Genomic DNA, 19598 nt, shown 5'->3' with positions numbered 1-19598 from the left:
GACACACAGTTTGATCTATAGTGTGTTTCATTTTTAAAACATTTTAACAATACTTTGGTTCCTTAGTTTGGCCTGAGAAAAATTCTAAATATCAATTCTAGACATTGAACAAAAACCAATTATGCATCTGTCTTTTGAACTTTGACTTCAGGCTATACCACAGCAGGAGAAAAATTCTGATTTTTAAAATTACAAGATACTTTTATTTAGTTAATTTAAAAATGTGATTATAAAATTTGTGTTCCAGGACTTAGTGATATTAAGTGACTGATTTAGTGTTTAGCTATTGAGATATTTGACTTCTTACAACTTACTGGCATATCTCATTTCTGTTAAAGGTAGTTATTTATGAAAAGCCTTTCTTTGAAGGAAAATGTATGGAGCTGGAAACAGAGATGGGTAGGTTTATCATGGAAGGAGGTGAAACAGAAGAAACCACTGGAGATGAACATTTGTCATTTGTATCAGTGGGATCTATGAAAGTTCTACGAGGCATGTAAGTAGACAGGAGTGACCTATAAGGATTCCTTTTTATTCCCTTTAATAACATTAAAAACATGGTCTCTCTCCCCCAAAGATAGCATTCCAAATTGCAGGGTGGAGTGAATAAACATGTTTTCTTCAGCTAGTGGTGACCTGGATTTGATGGGCTAGTTTGGGATCAGTCAGCTGGGCAAGGCTGATAAATTGGGCCATCCAGATTGATCAAATCTACAGTCTTGTTTATTGATATTATGCTCCAAATGATTGAACTGTTAGTTTGCTTTCTATTTTTTAGGATCATATTCTGTACTTTATAGAGCTTACCTATTTTCTTTAAATTCTACACTTGAAAATGGCTTATAAGTAGCCCAAAATATACAATATATTAATTGTTATTGGAAGAAAGTTCATCCAGTTTTATTTGTTAAACTTCTTTTGAGTCAGTTCTTAAACACACTTAGACAAACATGTACACATACATGCTGACCTCCCTATAATCCTTTAAGGAACATTGGTATATACTCTTAGGTTAATTTCTTGGTGAAGTGAAGTGAAAGTTGCTCAGTCATGTCTGACTCTTTGTGACTCCATGGACTGTGGCCCACCTGGCTCCCCTGTCCATGGAATTCTTCAGGCAAGAATACTGGAGTGGGTTGCCATTCCCTTCTCCAGGGGAATTTCCTGACCCAGGGATTGAACCCAGGTCTCCTACATCGCAGGCAGATTCTTTATCATCTGAGCCACCAGGGAGGCCATTCTACTAATCTCTTAAATGCTAGGGAAGAATTCCAGTAGTCATAATGCATGGGTCCATGTCTAGCTTTATAGCTATTTACATTTGTCAGTGACACTGATATTTTAACAGTACTGAAAATTTCTACTCTTTCATGTTCTTTCTGTTGTAGTTGGGTTGCTTATGAGAAGCCTGACTTTACAGGTCATCAGTATTTGCTTGAAGAAGGAGAATACAAGGACTGGAATGACTGGGGAGGCTACAGTGGAGAACTGCAGTCTTTACGACCTATATTAGGTGTAAGTTACAGAAAAGCTAATGAGTAATACTCGGGCATTTTTGAGTAATAATTGGCTAGTCTTTGAATTTTGAATTTTTTTTTCTCAATAGGATTTTTCAAATGCTCACATGATAATGTACAGTGAAAAAAACTTTGGATCCAAAGGTTCCAGTATTGATGTATTAGGAATTGTTGCTAATTTAAAGGAGACTGGATACGGAGTGAAGACACAGTCTATTAATGTACTGAGTGGAGTGTAAGTGAAATAACCCAATGGGGATTTTAATAGTGAGCTTCACTTTGGTTTGTGTTAAAGTAATGGAGTCTTTGACCCAGAGTAGACACTCAATAAGTACATATCTCAAAAATGAAACATTAAATTAGCCATTTAATACTGCTACAGTATTTTTATAACTGCTTTTTAAAATCTTTCTCATATAGTATCTTTTATATGTAATATAACATTGGAGCAGAATTTGAGTTGCATTATGAAATCTGCAGATTCACTTCCCTTGTCATTCTTCATGAAAAAACGCACGAATTTCTTAGGACTGGACACAAATAATAGTGATTTAACATTAGAAACCTGAAGTTGGGACAAAGTCCCATTTGATTTTCTTATGGTCCTACACCTGCTCTATTATATTTCCTATTATTTTTTCTTCCAGTTATATTAAGATATAGTTGATATACAGTACTGACATATTCATTGTGAAATGATACCAAAATAAGTTCAGTGAACATCATCTCATAGATACAAAATAGTAGAAGAAAAAATGTTTTCCTTGTGAGGAGAACTCTTAGGATTTACTCTCTTAACAATTTTCATATATAGCATACAGCAGAATTAATTATATTAATCATACTCTACATTATATCCCCAGTATTTATTTATAACTGGAAGTTTATACTTTTTGACCATCTTCATCCAACTCCCCCCAATCCCCACCTCTGTAACCACAAATCTGATCTCTTGTTCTATGAGTTTGTTTGTTGTTTTGAAGTATAATTGACTTACAACAGCATGTTAGTTCATGGTACACAACATAGTGCTTTAATATTTCTGTGCATTTCAGAATGATCACCATGATAAGTCCAAATCTGATCTCTTGTTCTATGAGTTTGTTTGCTGTTTTTGAAGTACAGTTGACTTACAACAGTATGTTAGTTCATGGTACACAACATAATGCTTTCATATTTCTGTGCATTTCAAAATGATCACCATGAAAAGTCTAGTTACCTTCTGTTGCCATACCAAGATACTGCACAATTATTGATAATATTCCTGATGTTGTACATTTCATTCCCATGACTCATTTATTTTGTAAATGCAAGTTTGTACCTCTTAATTTCCCTCACCTATTTCACTCATCCTCCCACCTCCCTCCACTCTGGCAACCATCTGTTCTCTGTATCTATGACTGTTTTCTGTTTTGTTATATTTGTTCCTTTTGTTCTTGGATTCCACATATAAATACGTGGTATTTGTCTATTTCACCTAGCATAATACCCTCTCAGTTCTCCCATAATGTGCAAATAGCAAAATTTCACTCCTTTTCATGGTGGATTAATATTCCGTTGTGTGTGTGTGTATGTGTATACACACTACATGTATCTCTGTTAGATATATAGGTTGCTTCTATGTCTTGGATATGGAATGCTGCAGTGAATATAGGGGTCCTTGTATCTTTTTGACTTAGTGTTTTTGTTTTCTTTGGAAGAATACCCAGAAATGGAATTGCTGCATTGTGTAGTTCATTTTTTAACTTTTTGAGGAACCCATGCTGTTCTCCATAGTTACTGCACCAATTTATATTCCTACCAACAGTGCACAAGGGTTCCCTTTTCTCTACATCCTCGCCAACACTTGTTATATGTTGCCTTTTTGACGGTAGCCATTCTGACAGGTGTGAGACAATATCTCATTGTGAATTTGATTTGCATTTTCCTGATGATTAGTTGCGTTGAACATATTTTCAAGCGCCCACTGGTTGTCTGTAGGTCCTTTTGGAAAAATGTCTGTTTAGGTCCTCTGCCTATATTTTAATCAGATGGTTTGCTTTTTGGTGTTGAGTTGTAGGAGTCCTTTGTTATTTTGGATATTAACCCTTTATCAGATATGTTGTTTGCAAATATCTTCTCCTATTTATTCAGCTGGTGCCTTTTCGATTGGTTGGTGGTTCCCTTTGATGTACAAAAAGCTTTTTTGATGTAGTTCGTAGTTTGATGGAGTCCCTTTTGTTTATTTTTGTTCTTGTTTCCCTTGCCTGAGGAGACATATCCAAAAAAATATTGCTAAGACATGTCAAAGAGCATACTGCCTATGTTTCCCCTAGGAGCTTTATGGTTTCAGATCTTAAATGTAAATCCACTTTGGGTTTATTTTTTATATGGTGTGAGAAAGTAGTCCAATTTGATTCTTTTCCGTGTAGCTGTTGAATTTCCCCAGCACGATTTATTGAAGAGTCTTTTCCCCTTTGTATTAATATAGTATTGCCTCCTCTGTTATAAATTAACCATATAGGTGGGTTCATTTCTGGGCTATTATTTTAACATAAAAATAATTGTTTCAGTGTACCTGGAATTTGCTACTGTGCTTTACTAATGCTGATGTAAGTTTTTATTGAAAGTTGACTAGTCAAGACTCCTTGGGATGCAAGTGGCTATAGGTCAAACTAAAATGGCATAAGTGATAAAAATGTAATATATTGGCATGCATAACTGAAAGGTCCTGACGGTACGGAAGTTTAGACACTGTATGAGAACTTGATCTCCATCTCTTGACTGGGCTTTTGCTATGCTGGCTTCACTTTAGGCAGGTCCTTTTGTTACCAAGTCCAAGGTCATACTGCTCGCCATACTATAGGCCAGTAAATCTAGAGATGAGGTATTAGGGCAAGAAATAGTGACTTTTTCGGAAAGCCAGAGGACTGAGACTAGTCTTTTGGACTTGTGTCCAAAAGAGCCATCTTGCTGGGGTTTGGATGCTAGTTTCTTTTATAGAACATAGAAGGGGAAGTGAAGCAGTAAAGTAAAAAGGACAATAAATTGTTGCAATTATTCCCTGGGATGTGGAATACAGACTCCCCAAGGGATGTGTTCATTTTTACTTTCCTGCAGCCAGGTGGGCCTGGTCAGGATATTTCCTTTGAGCTAAACAAAAAGTATTCTAGGTTAACACTTGGGTGTGGGAGGCAGGGTTCCCAGAAGTTGGCCATTATGTTTAAGCTATGGCAGGATCCCTTTAGTGATTAACTTGTAGCAAAAGCAATAGAGAACACAAAGGCTAAGGTAGAAGAAATGGATTAAATATGGAGTCAGATTTGTTCTACCCTGGTGGCTTAGCAGTATAAAGAATCCGCCTGCCAGTGCAGGAGACACAAGAGATATGGGTTTGATCTTTGGTTTGGGAAGATCCCCTGGAGTAGGAAATGGCAACCCATTCCAGTATTCTTGCCTGGAAAATCCTATGGACAGAGGAGCCTGGTGGGCTCCAGTCCATGGGGTCATAATTGGACACAACTTAGTGACTAAACAGCAAGAACAAATCATACTTTCTATCTGGAGCCTGTGGCAGCAGCATCTGGTTTCTGTTCTTGACTGCTTCCATTGGAAAGCTTCTCTCTCCCACAGAGGTTCCAGGTTTGGCTTTGATTCTGTACACTTAGGTCATATGGCTGTATCTGAACCAATTACTGTAGCCAAGGAGAAGGCCATGCCTATGATACATGCACAGCTCTGGAGCTGAGATGTAGGGTCAGTCCACTGGGGGCAAGTTATACATGATTGGGCTGAGGGGTTCCCCAGGAACATCAGATAGAGTAGAGGCAGATATTGGATTGGCAGGAACAGATGTCTGTTAAAGTGAGCTCTATGATTATTTTTATGGTCCAGGCTGATGTAAGTTATAATTTGTTATGAGAGTATTCTTAAATGGTCATATGAAATTGACATTGGTTCTGTTGAAAGTGTTTGGTGTTAGGTTCTTATGGCATGAGTAACATAGGCTGTATGACTCGCTCTAACCTCAACTCTACTGTGACTTTCCACAGACGCCCTGGATGTTTTAGATGCATCTACAATGCAATATGCTTTTAACGTTAGTCATGTCATTAAATTCTTGTGTTGGTTGTTGCTTGTGGCACCATCTTGGCAGAATGACACAGTGACTTCTGGGGCTTCCATTCTTAGCAGGAAATGCCTTCTCCTAGGTCCTGTTCTGGAACCCTAACGTATTAGAATCTCCCATAGATGAAGGTCTGGCATTCAGAAGTCATCTGAAATATTGCTGTGGCTTGATAGTATTTTTGACTGCCTTTAAAGTAAACTATTTAGAGGGAGAATATACAGTGACCAACTCAGTATGGGGAAACAGTTGAACATTTTGATACTTACCAGGTGTGTTGGGTCCATTAGTCAAAGCCCAGTCATACACCCTTGCAGAGGAAGCAAAAGGATGCTGGGTGGATTCCCATCGGGCATGTGTGTAGATTATGCTGTTAGCACAGGTAAAACTACTGTGCCTGGAGTCAGTCTCTTTTTTACCCAGCCCTTGTTTACTTAAAATCTGTTTCCTTTATAAAAGGTTGCTTTTATGTTCCTATTTTTAGTCATTTCTAGTTACACTTCCTGGCTTGGGCTTTTTCTTTTTGGTTGGTTGGTAGCAGTTGGGTTTTGTTATTGGGGGAAGTTGAAAGGAGGCGTGCATGTGCATGCACAGACGCACACAGCCACTTCCTTTTACATTCTGGGTTGTAGAAGTGCTTCAATTTGCCAAGACCAGCTGCTTCCTCATATTTCACTCAGAGGATCATTAGACAAATATTTATTGAGGTCTAGTATGTGCAAAGCACTGTATCCTCAAAGAAGTTACAGTGTTTATATAAAACATAATTATTGCTGCAAAAAATGCAAAGATTAAGTGCTGTGGGGACCTACAGCGGAGAGGAATGAATTTCCAGCTTGGACAGAGGGAAGACTTTGGAGGAGGTAGCACTGGAGTTGAGCCCTGCGGATAGGAAGGTTGAGATGTGCCAGTGTCACATGAGTAATAAATTCCCTGGGTGGTAAACTCATTAATAATAACTCTGAAACTGAGAACGGCCTTCAGGAAGGGTACCCGTGAATCCAGCAGAAGAGGTTTTAGGAACTACATTTCATTTCTTGTTGAAACATCAGAAGAGTTGCCTTTACACATCCTCGCTCATCACTTCCTAGTTCTATGCTGTCCTCTTGATTAGTGAAAACTGGGCTAATTTTTTAAAAACGAAGAGCAAAATGAGATATTTCTGGAGTCCAGATTTTTTTCAAAAAGTGTTGTTGTTTTGACTCAACAGAAGGACAGGTTTGCACTGCTGCCCTTAAATTCTGAGCAGTGATCCCAGCAGGCTGAGATCTGTTCGTACTTATACTTGCCCGCCCTCCACCCCTTCCAATCTTGTAGACAGAGAAGTGTTGATTCACATGTGCAGAATATGCTTAAACAAGGACAGGAAGCAGTTTCCTTCCTAAGAGTTTCAGGTACAAGTTATAAGTAGACTCTAGATGATAGATATACCAGAGAATCTCAGAGATGAATTTTGGATTTTTTACCCCCATATTCTTGGGTGATTCATCTGGGGCCGCATCTTGGAAGGAAAACAATACCACTGTCAATTCAGGTGATATTTTAATAAATGGGCTTCCTGTTTCAACTTCAGTGAGTTAGATAGGCTTACTTCAGTGTTGGGTGTTTTCTTTTTTTTTAGAAATGTATTTATTTTAATTGGAGGCTAATTACAATATTGTAGTGGTTTTGCCATACATTGACATGAATCCGCCACAGGTGTACATGTGTTCCCCATCCTGAACCCCTCTCCCCACTCCCTTCCCATCCCATCCCTCTGGGTCATCCCAGTGCACCAGCCCCGAGCACCCTGTCTCATGCATTGAACCTGGACTGGGTGTTTTCCTACAAGTACTGTATTTTAGTTTTATAGGGAAGTACAGTACCCACACTTGTTAAACAAATACCAACAAAAGCACTGGCTGAAGTGTCTTTCAAAGCTTGCTCGTCTTGTTTCCTGAGGTTTCTGTCTTTCCCTCCTCACTGGCTGTTTTCCTTTCAAACCTTAAAGTAAAAAAACAGTCAAGCAAAAAGGACTTTAAGCCTCCTGACCCTGTAACCTTCTGTGCCTCTCTAACTTGCTATGGATCCAGAGCCTTGTCAGGAGAACTTTTTTGTGATATGTCTTAACTTCTTTGATTATTTTTAGGTCCTGGCTTTTGTAAAGTAGATTTTCTTGCTCTGTGGAAATCCCTCCCCTGTTGCAGTGTTCTGCGATCCCTCTGTTTTTTTCTCTTCATGACTAAGCCAAAGGCTGTGTGAACAGAGGCCACATACTCAGGCACCCATGAGCTGTACAGCCTTACCCTGTCAGCACTGGGATCTTGGTCAGTGCCCTTACTTAAAAATGAAAATACAGACTTGTACAAAGCTTAAGGGATCTCTTTAAAGTTATCTGAAAGTTAATGTAATGACCATATTTAGAACCAGCCTCCTAATTCTTCATCTCACAGTGTTGGAGAATAGAATTTTAAAATTGCTTAATGAGCTTCTGAAGTGGGAGAGCAGTATTTTCTAAAATTGACTGTGATTGGTGCTTATGGCAGTTTCTCCATTCAGATGGCCAGAAGTGAGTCCGGATGTTAGCTGTCATAACTAATTATCACTTGAGGTTTTTGCAGTGTTCTCTTTGATGGCTGTTTATTTCCAAGTAATAACTGTACTTGAGTTTTTAAGTCCAGCCCTTTAGATAAGTTATAATCTGTTCTAATTGTGAAGCATGTGGGCTGTATTAAGTAGAGTAGTAAGTGAAAAGATACTTTACAGGGTAGGTGGCAGTTCAGGTCAAGAATGAGACCTGGTGAGCCTCAGGAGCCTCGGACAAGGGTTCATTCATCCTTGGCCACTGACTGACTGTGTCAGCGTGGACAGGTCACATCCCATTCAGAACAAACAGCAACAAATAATTCCATGTGATACCTCTTACCCATCTCTGAACTTTTGAGGGCAAGAATCTTGTCTTTTTCACCTTGCATTCCTAGTACCCCAGCACACATGGTAAATGACCAGTCTGTTAAATGAATAATTTTTTTCTGTGTCTTTAGGTTTTCCTTTCTGTAACATGTGAAAAACAGTTCCTCCCTGTTACTGACTCCAAGCTCAGACTGCGCGCCACACCACAGGCCAGTTAACTGACAGACAAGGTGTTAGGGCAAGGAATAGCTACTTTATTTAGAAAGCCGGCAGACCCAGAAGATGGTGGGCCATCTTTGTCCCAAAGAACCATCACTCAGGTCAGAATTCAGGCTTCTTTCACTCCAAAAGGGAAGGAGGTGTGGCAGATTGTTACAAATGTCTTGGTACTGCAATCCTTTGTTCTTGGCAGCTATCCATGTAGGTCCAGTCACAGTGTTCCTATAAGCCTCCAGGAGACAATTATAATTTTCTGTTGTAGAGCTATTTCTCTCTATATGAATGGGAAAGTGTTACACCTTTAAAGGTCAGAGTCTTGAGAATCAACATCATTTCAGTGTATAAGCAACACCCCTTTACGGAGGTGCCGCACCAGCATGACTAAGCACGGGCTACAGAGCACAAAGGTTAGAGCCAAAGGAACAGATTCAACATGGAGTCAAGTTTGTTCTCTTTTGTAGAAGAATAAATGTGATAACAGATGTAAAAAGTCTTTTGGAAAGTACTTTTGGAAAGTACCATAGGCATAAAGGTATTACTCCTTTAAGCTGTGAGAGGACCAGTGCAGGGCAGTGAATTAACTGAGGGGGAAACCTTGAGTATCTCTTGAATGTAACAGAATTGAAAAACTTTTTCCCTTCAAAGACTTTATCTTTGGATAGGAAACAGCATCAATAAGGTGGTTTTGTTGACTTTCCTCTCTGAGTGTAGATCATTTAAAAGATAAAAAATGTGAAAACATTCCAGGAGATCTGTTCTTAGTATTCCCGAGAGTTTGCTCAGTTTTGCTTTTTATATAGTTGTGTTACGTTGGAAATCCTGGTTGAAACAAAATTTTCATTATTTAGCTATTTTATGATTATTTAAAGCATTTTTTTTTTCTGTCAGCTTCCCCCACCCACTCCCAGTGTGATTTGTTGTGTAATAGAGACATAACTTCTGTAATATCTTTCTGGAAAGATAACTTTTTGTTATCAACATTAAAGAATCCTTAGTTGTTTATTAGAAGAGTTTTTACAGGTATTTCTTGGAAGTCCAACCTGTCTCCTTAGAATCAGAAATAGAAATATTCTCATTGGAGCTTTCTCAGGGAATAGGATTTGGTAAGCGAGAACATCAAAAGATTCATGCAAAGATATTCTTTTTCTTGCCACTTTGATTTGTCCTACAAATTATCTGCTCCTAAAAGATTAATGGAGAGCAAGAAAAATTAAATTACTAATTAGTAAAATAAATGAAAGTTGCTCTATGATACGTATTTACCCAAATGTGTGATTTGTTACAAATGTAGACTATGAACTATAATGAGTCAGTGCTTTTGTTTCTTTAGATGGGTAGCCTATGAAAATCCTGACTTCACAGGAGAACAGTACATACTGGATAAAGGTTTCTATACCAGCTTTGAGGACTGGGGAGGCAAAAACTGTAAGATCTCCTCTGTTCAACCCATATGTTTGGTAAGGAGTTATATTTTTCTATGAGAACATTTGCCTGAATTTTGGATTTCCTTAATGTGTGCTTCTGGTTCATGAAACATTTTATTATAGAAACTATCCTGAGATTATTTTTAATGGTAATAGTTAATGATATAGAGAAAAAACTTTCAAGATGTCTACCCTACTCATTTCCTTTTCTCTTCCCTTTAAAAATTCTTAGGATTCTTTCACTGGCCCAAGGAGACGAAATCAGGTAACTTAACAAATTCTCTATTTTTCATAATTAGAAACCTTCCATTGAAAAGCTGAATTTATGTGTAAAACATAATACATTTAGGGACATACTGTTTTACCCATTTTCATGCCTGAAAGCAAAACCGTATTTTAAAATTAGATTTCAGTTTACAGTAAGGCTTAATTAGGGGGCTTCCCAGGTGGCTCAGTGGTAGGGAATCCGCCTGCCAGTGTGGTAAAGAATCTGCCTGCCAATGCAGGAGATGCAGGGAGATCCTGGATTGGGATCTCTGGGTTGGGAAGATCTCTTGAAGGAGGAAATGGCACCCCACTCCTAATATTCTTGCCTGTAAAATCCCATGGACAGAGAAGCCTGATGGGCTACAGTCCATAGGGTCAGAGAGAGTCAGACATGACTGACCAACTGATCATGCAAGGCTTAATTGATAACACTGACCCATATCTAAATACTTCTTATACAATGTTTTTATATGTTAAGTTAAATTTTATATCATTACAGTGGATTATTTATGTTAATATACTGGGATTAGTATTTCAAACAATGGCATATAGTTATTGTGGTAAACAATAAAATATATTTTCATATTTGCTGTGTCTGCATTAGACATTTTATATGGCTTCTTTTACATGGTCTCTCACTTAAGCCTTTGGAGTGCTGACTCGCTACATCAACTGAAGTGTTAAATTCATTATTTAAGACTTTTTAATGTAAGTGTTCAGACAGCCATAATTAGAGAGGCACAAACGCCACTGTAGCCTCCTTTATTGGCATACACAGAGTCTAACAAGTCAGCAGGTGACTTCCACTGAGGGAGGAAAACTGCACTACATGTTTCCAAAATAGTTTCTTATAAATGATAGGCCTATAAACAATTACTTTTGGCCACAATAAAGCTTTAAAATGCCGCACAGCTTGTTAGGACAGGATAGGATGTTCTGTAGAAAGCTGCCTCTATTGTTGGACTGTCCTTTGATGACTCTGAATTAAACAGTCGTGAGTGGTGCAGCCAAAATACTTCTAATTAATATAGATACAGAAAATTAAAGGATTTATAAAATTCACACCAGTTTACTGTAACAAAAGTTAACAGGTCGTGTTTGGTCATCATTTCAAAGGCTGAATGAATATACTTAGGAATATAATTTTACTTGTTTCTGTTTACTGTTTTCAAAGATTCACTTGTTTTCGGAACCACACTTTCAAGGTTGCAGTCAATGTTTTGGAGAAACAACAAGTCAAATTGATGATTCCTTCTCTACCAAGTCTTGTAGAGTTTTAGGAGGCAGGTAAGCAAAACAGTGGACTGGAAGAGCCCAATCAGTGTGGGAAACAGGATTCACACCAGCATGTAAATATACCTGTAGGTGCTTGGCACTATAAAACCACCAAATAGTGAGTACTGAAGTATACTTCAGAGCACTGGGTGCTGGACGTCAGAGGACACAGGCATCAATCTGTGTGGGCAGGAGTTCAACGTCATCCCCTCATTGTGCAGTGGGATTGAGGCCAGGTTCTTTGCACTGTAGTTCTCTCCTGTCATCTGTCAAGGGATTCTAGGTCATCTCCAAGGCTCATCCCAAGGTAGATTTGTTTACAGGTCGGGAGGAGGAGGGTAGGCATTCTGAATGTTAGGCAAGTGCATGGCTGGACTGGAGTGCTGATGAGGGGCACGCTGCCCTCACTAGCTGGGTGGTCTCTGTATTTGGGGAAGGGGAAGTGACTTTGGACAGGGAGGGTGGACTCAGATGACGACTTCCCTCAGCATGTGAGCTTAGACGGACACCACGGGATACACAAGACAGGCCAGGCAAGGAGTCCAAGCCAGGAGAAGGGATCAGGAAGCCTTTAGAACAATCTATGCAAAAGGTGATGAAGAATTAAGCCAAATAATAATAATAATAGCAGTGTTAGTAATGCCTTTAATCATACACTGAGGATTAGTGTATGAGAAGCTTCAAGGGCTTGACAAAACCACTTTGGCCTGGAGTAGAATGGTGGCACCATGAGCAAGGAATGCTGGAAGGTGGAAAGGTGAAAGAATGAATCATTACATGGAGAAAAACAAATTTATTTCCCAAATGCAATGCAAAGTTACTATGATTATTAATTTCCTACAAGATGAAATGCAGTAAATATATCCAGACATTTTTGAAGAGAGAACACCGTTAGCCATAAGCAGCATTGTATTTATTGAATGGCAGGTTACCTCTAAAAATCAGACTTTTAGACCAGGAAGACTCAGATTACACTGTACATGTGTGTGGTTTTTCCTTTGTAGCTGGGTTGCATATGATGGAGAAAATTTCTCTGGTAATCAGTACGTGTTGGAGGAAGGCCACTATCCTTCGCTGTCTGCAATGGGATGCCACCCTGGAGCAACTTTCAAGTCTCTTCGTTTTATAGATGTTGTAAGTACATCAGGGTGAATACAGTGCTAACAGAGATACAGAGCCGAGTCAGAGCAAGGGCACCGGCAGGTAGACTTCCTCATGGACAATTTGGAGGCAGAAAAAAATAATTACATGGTCTCTTTGAAGATCTTTAAAATGTAAATTGGTTTCATTTGCTGTTTTCTCAGACTTGAGGGGCAGGCAGTGTTGGGTCAGCCTGGTGCACTCTCATGGGCTAGTTCAAGGCCCTCTGGCTCGTTTTTCCATTTCATACCCGACCCCTATATCTATACCTTTCCCTTTACAGGCACCCATTCTAATGTGTTTGGGGTACAGCTTGGATATTCTTATAAAATGTATGTTTTATAAAAATATGCATAAAGGCTTTTATTTTATATACAGTATTATGCTATAGTTCTCGTGTTATAAACATAACTATTTACATTAAGAATTTTTGAGTCATCCATTATGCTGTATGTATGTCTAGAGTCTAATGTGTGTACATGATGTAATATGTACATACAATATGTAGTCAATAACCAGATGTACATACAGCATAATGGATCACCCTGAGAGGGAGTCTTTGGGGAACACAGATTAAAGGGGAATATACTGGACTTCATGTGCATGAGTATGCAGTTTCACCAGGTACCACCCAATTCCACCACTTTACATTGCGGCCGGCAGTGCATGGGGGTTCCTATTTCCGGTATCATTGTGATTCCTGAGTATTCTGACATTCTAACTTTTGTCACTTTGAAAGAATGGGGTAGAGAGTATTCTCTTTGTTAGTTACTAGTCACTTGGATTTCTGCTCAGTGAATTGCCTACATATATCCTTTGCCCAGCTCTTTAGTTTTCTGTCATTACTGACTTGCAGAAATTCCTTATAGGTTTAAAATCTATTTATTCTGTTGTTTCAGAGATTTGTAATCAAATTACTTCCCCCAGTTTATCATGTATGTGCTAATCCAGATTATAGTGCTCCTTTTTGACCAGAAATCGTTAATTTTGACACAAAGCAATATTCAATAGAACAAAACTATAAGAATAAGGTTCAGATGTTAAAAGTCTGGGGTCTGACAGTTTGGGAAACATGTTAGTATTTGGTAGCTGGTAAAAAGCTTGCAATGTATAGTTAGTGATTGTAGTGTTAAAGGTAGAAAGAACATATGTGTGAGTTGGCTTTTTCTCATCCCCTCCTGCCCTTTCATATAACAAAAATGTTGACCTTGCTTGAGATGTGAAAATAGTAGCAGTGGAATATGGGATGATGTGTAAGATTCATTAACTTACAAATAACAAAAAGCCTAAAAATTGGATATTTAACCTGCCTGGAGTTCTAAGAGCTACCTACAGATATTGTTAAGAATAAAAAAACAAACACACTTCAGAGGTAAAGCTTTCAAATGTTTTCCTTCAGCCAGAACTTAGTACATGTATGCTCACATAATTTTTGGCACTGATATTCTTTTAAGTTTTGATTATGAGGAAATGTACATTTTACACCTATTAAGAACATATGTTTTTACTGTGACATAATCAAAATCGTTAGGTGGTTGTCACTAAATTAGAGTGCTTGGTATGTTTTGGCATACCATCTCAGACAAACGTGCAGTGAAAGTACAAAGTAGTAATACTACTACAGTTTTCCTTCTATGTTTAACATAATTCCAAGACCATATAGACTGCCTCTGCACAGATCTGTTGTGTTTATGTGCTATGCCTTGATGTGTAGAAAGACCAATAAACGAAGCAGTAAGATACCACACCCTTGCCACAAAACTTTTAAGCTGGAGAATTTTTGATTTATCATTTTATGATTTTAGGATTATCATCACTGGAGCTTAGTCTAGGGTCATAAAGGTCTGTGATTTGAAAAACAAGCATCAACAGCCAACTTTTCTGAAAATCAGTGGGCTTCTATGCTGTCGTCCTCTTTAAGTGATCATCTGAACATGGGGCTCCCATCCTGTTTTTTCCCTCTTCCTAACAATTATTCCTACAGGAAAGTTTGGCAGTATACAGAATCACTGTCTCATTGACAGTTAAAAAAAACACCACCTCCAAAAGACATTTAAAAATGCATTTAAGTGGAAGGCTCCTTCATCGGGCCGAGTTGCCACTCGACCCCAGAGATCACTATAGCCCCCAACCCCTCACCATTTATATCTCCTTGGCTTTCTAGCTCCTCCTAATCTCAATAGAGAACAGCCAAGTTGAAAATAAATTCCATTAGAATTGACAGTCCAGGTGTACACAGCTATTTCTTTATGCTTGGGCTGTTTTCCCCATTTTTTGGGGAAAAAAAATTTTATATTCACCTACCTTTCTCTGCAAGGGGAAACTTTCTGGCCTCCATTTTTCCTCTCTCTAGCTCCGGAGCACATAAACACCCAGACTTTCTGAGAAAGGGAACTTACGAGCCGTCAAAGCTGGCCAGATCTTGTGCTTTGTCTTTTAAACAAGATGATTTTCACATGAGCTCAAGTTACCATCAAGGAGGAGTAATAAAACATTATTTTTGTTCCTAAATAGGAATTTTCTGAGCCAACAATTATTCTTTTTGAAAGAGAAGACTTCAAAGGAAAAAAGATTGAATTTAATACAGAAATAGTTAATCTCCGATCCCTAGGATTCAACACACACATACGCTCTGTCCAGGTGATTGGTGGCATGTAAGTGAGTTACCTATTTGTTTATTCAGTAGACTTTAAAAATTAAGTTTGATCATATTTCTTTTCTATGTCACCTTAACCAAATTGATGTATAATCCCTTATTTTCTGTAAGGGTTAGTATTTATGATCCCTCATAGTATACTTTTCCCATTTGGAAAAGCCATGTGTGTGGCATCATCTCTTCATCTAGATTTTCAGTTGACTTAAGCTAAGAACTTTAACATTTCTCAAAGTTTCTAGGTGAACACTGTAATAAATCTATTAAGTATTTTTTTTAGCAAGTAGGAAAAAAGAACTGATTTTGCTTATCCCTTTGAAAGACCAAGTCATTTAATTTTAGAGTAAGGGCTGCGATTTTCCTTCAGCCAGGAGTGACCAACAGATGCTATATGCTAAATGATTAAAGGTCAACATGAGAAGATTTTTCTCAGCTTTGAATAATTCTGAAATCAAGACATAAAAAATGAATACAGACTATCAGTGTAATATGTTTTTAAGGAGGTGTTTTCATTCACTCACCAAAACAATAGGTATAGTCTGAAGGCATCAAACATTGGAGTGAACTATGGCTATTTAAAAAACAAATTCAGGTTATTAGGGTGGTAGAGTTATACGTGACATTCTTCCCCAACAGGTTTAAATTAGTGTTTTGTTTTTATGATAAAATAGCTAAGATGGTAACATTTTAGAGTTCCGGGATTAAAAACAGAGAACATTCTTCCTTGATATATAATACGTCAACCCAAGAGGAAGGCTGCTTGCCTGCTGGTCTGTGCTGGAACCCATACTTCATGTGTGGGTATCACAGCACTTCTGGGTGGAACAGACCTGAGCAGTTTAGGTCTTTAGCAGTTTTCTGGACTGAGGAAGATTATTCTCATTTTAAACAAAATTTTATTATTTATTTTTATCTAATCCTTATGGAACGCTTACTATGTATATGAACTTTATGAGTATTAACCATTTAAAGCTCACAGGAAGTACTGGGCTGTCCTGCTAAAAGACTAGCTTTAGCTCATTGCCTTACTGGAAAAAAAACCTACCGACTTCTCTTCAAGAGTGGAACTTTGGGGCATAAATACTCACGTACCATGAATTTGTTATTTGTCAAGAAATGGGTGCTGTAACTGTTTTTGAAAATAAAGTAGTTTCCTTTTTTTTTTATATCCAATGTATATTTCAAGTATTATATAAAAGCTTAGCCTAAAAATCGAAACATTCTGAAAATATAATTGGAGCTCATTGTCAAATGGCCATTGCCACTTACTGAAGTCCTCTCCTTTTGTTTTCCAGATGGGTTACTTACGAATATGGCAATTACAGGGGCCGACAGTTCCTACTGTCACCAGCGGAAGTGCCTAAGTGGTATGAATTCAGTGGCTGTCACCAAATAGGTTCTCTACGACCTTTTGTTCAGGTATTTTCTTCTTCTGGGTGTTTCGAATAGACTTTTCTCTGAAATTTTTTTGGTAAATAACTTTTTAGTTTCAATTAGTTTGAAATTGGCTTCTCTCCCACCCCATCCCGTGAGAATTTCTGAATTTGGGCTATGTTTCTGGTGCTAAAAGCAGTTATGACTGCTTCAGAAATGTTATGACATCCAACATCAAAACGTGGTATGTCCCAAGCCCTGGCTTGTCCATAGGCAGCTCCCAGCCCCAGGCTCTCTGAAATTCTGTCACTCTCTCTTCATTGAGAAAATCCTAAAGCCTCTGAAACTCTGACACAGCAGTTATTCCTGACCCAGCCTCATTCTGGATTCTGCCCCTGCTGCTGATGCTGTTCAGTGCTTGTAAAATGCGTGTCAGTGACTATCGCGTGGGTTCTTATCTTCTAGAAACGAATTTATTTTAGACTTCGAAACAAAGCAACAGGGTTATTCATGTCAACCAATGGAAACCTAGAGGATCTGAAGCTTCTCAGAATACAGGTCATGGAGGATGTCGGAGCTGATGACCAGATCTGGATTTATCAAGAAGGATGCATCAAATGCAGGGTGAGCTTTGGGGTTAGACCAGGGTCTGTAAGGGCATCTCTCTTCAAGTAGATGCTACTTGACAATTTCCAGAGCTCTTTTGGAAATAAGTTGGAACATTTTTCATGAAAATACATCTTAGCTCTGATAGAAATAGTCAAGGAACCTAAAAAAGAAGTAAATCTAGCACTGATCCAAGAAACAACTTTATACTTGATTTTATACAGAAATGGAATGGAAAAAGGAAGTGTCTGTGTTACTCTCCTATTTTCCTTTCACCTTCTTGTTATAGAAATAAACCTCTAAGCCTCATCACTATCAACACAGATCTCTCTTGGTCTGCATCTTGAAGGACCCCATAGACTCGGTGAAGAGTGAAGAGATACCACCCGTGTATAACACTCTGTTCCTAATTGTCATGCCTTGTAATTTCCCTCCTATTGCTCCCACCATAATGCACATTTAAACGCTGAGCACAGTAAGATTTATGAGAGAACTCATGCTTCTATTGTAGATAATCTTGTCAACTCTTTTATGGGCTTGACTGTTTGCTCCTGATTTTTTTTTTTTTTAATACTGGTGCCCATGAGTCAGCAGGCGGCATACATCCTTGTGAAAGGAAGACAGCTTGTTAACTAGGTCTGCTGTGCTTGAGGGAGAATCATCCTTTACCCTTTAGACATTTAGAGAAGAGCATAAGAAACAGAAGCAACTAATACAGAGGCACCGAAAAAGGCAGGGAGCATTTCATGCAAAGATGGGCTTGATAAAGGACAGAAATGGCATGGACCTAACAGAAGCTGAAGAGATGAAGAAGTGGCAAGAATACACAGAAGAACTGTACAAAAAAGATCTTCACAACCAAGATAATCACGATGGTGTGATCACTCACCTAGAGCCAGACATCCTGGAATGTGGAGTCAGGTGGGCTTTAGAAAGCATCACTATGAACAAAGCTAGTGGAGGTGATGGAATTCCAGTTGAGCTATTTCAAATCCTAAAAGATGATACTGTGAAAGTGCTGCACTCAATATGACAGCAAATTTGGAAAACTCAGCAGTGGCCACAGGACTGGAAAAGATCAGTTTTCATTCCAATCCCAAAGAAAGGCAATGCCAAAGAATGCTTAAACTACTGTATAATTGCACTCATCTCACACGTTAGTAAAGTAATGCTCAAAATTCTCCAAGCCAGGCTTCAGCCAATACGTGAACCATGAACTTCCTGATGTTCGAGCTGGTTTTAGAAAAGGCAGAGGAACCAGAGATCAAATTGCCAACATCCACTGGATCATGGAAAAAGCAAGAGAGTTCCAGAAAAACATCTATTTCTGCTTTATTGACTATGCCAAAGCCGTTGACTGTGTGGATCACCACAAACTGGAAAATTCTTAAAAAGATGGGAATACCAGACCACCTGACCTGCTTCCTGAGAAATCTGTATGCAGGTCAGGAAGCAACAGTTAGAACTGGACATGGAACAACAGAATGGTTCCAAATAGGGAAAGGAGTACGTCAAGGCTGTACACTGTCACCCTGCTTATTTAACTTATACACAGAGTACAACATGAGAAACGCTGGGCTGGAAGAAGCACAAGCTGGAATCAAGATTGCCAGGAGAAATATCAGCAACCTCAGATATGCAGATGACACCACCCTGATGGCAGAAAGAGAAGAACAACTAAAGAGCTTCGATGAAAGTGAAAAAGGAGAGTGAAAAAGTTGGCTTAAAGCTCAACATTCAGAAAACTAAGATCATGGCATCTGGTCCCATCACTTCATGGCAAATAGATGGGGAAACAGTAGCATCTCCAAAATTACTGCAGATGGTGACTACAGCCATGAAATTAAAAGACACTCCTTGGAAGAAAAGTTATGACCAACCTAGACAGCATATTAAAAAGAAGAGACATTACTTTGCCAACAAAGGTCCATCTAGTCAAAGCTATGGTTTTTCCAGTAGTCATGTATGGATGTGAGAGTTGGACTATAAAGAAAGCTGAGCACCAAAGAATTGATGCTTTTGAACTGTGGTGCTGAAGACTCTTGAGAGTCCCTTGGACTGCAAGGAGATCCAACCAGTCCAGCCTAAAGGAAATCAGTCCTAAATATTCATTGGAAGGACTGATG

At 38.6% G+C, this 19598-nt stretch overlaps 1 protein-coding gene across 1 annotated transcript in view; it reads left to right on the top strand.

Moving 5' to 3' along the window:
• CRYBG1 (crystallin beta-gamma domain containing 1) overlaps nt 1-19598 on the top strand; it is a 232342-nt gene that overhangs the window by 206360 nt on the left and 6384 nt on the right. Inside the window, exons 11-20 of the mRNA XM_019967281.2 lie at nt 339-496; nt 1389-1515; nt 1607-1752; nt 10064-10190; nt 10390-10422; nt 11599-11711; nt 12704-12833; nt 15354-15493; nt 16788-16911; nt 17332-17490. Of these exons, the coding sequence (XP_019822840.2) occupies nt 339-496; nt 1389-1515; nt 1607-1752; nt 10064-10190; nt 10390-10422; nt 11599-11711; nt 12704-12833; nt 15354-15493; nt 16788-16911; nt 17332-17490 (1257 nt within the window). The remainder of the gene's footprint in view (nt 1-338; nt 497-1388; nt 1516-1606; nt 1753-10063; nt 10191-10389; nt 10423-11598; nt 11712-12703; nt 12834-15353; nt 15494-16787; nt 16912-17331; nt 17491-19598) is intronic.

Source organism: Bos indicus, chromosome 9 (assembly GCF_029378745.1).
Source record: "Bos indicus isolate NIAB-ARS_2022 breed Sahiwal x Tharparkar chromosome 9, NIAB-ARS_B.indTharparkar_mat_pri_1.0, whole genome shotgun sequence".
NCBI lineage: Eukaryota > Metazoa > Chordata > Mammalia > Artiodactyla > Bovidae > Bos > Bos indicus.
The sequence above is the reverse complement of the archived record's forward strand: the minus strand, read 5'-3'. Positions and strand labels throughout refer to the sequence as shown.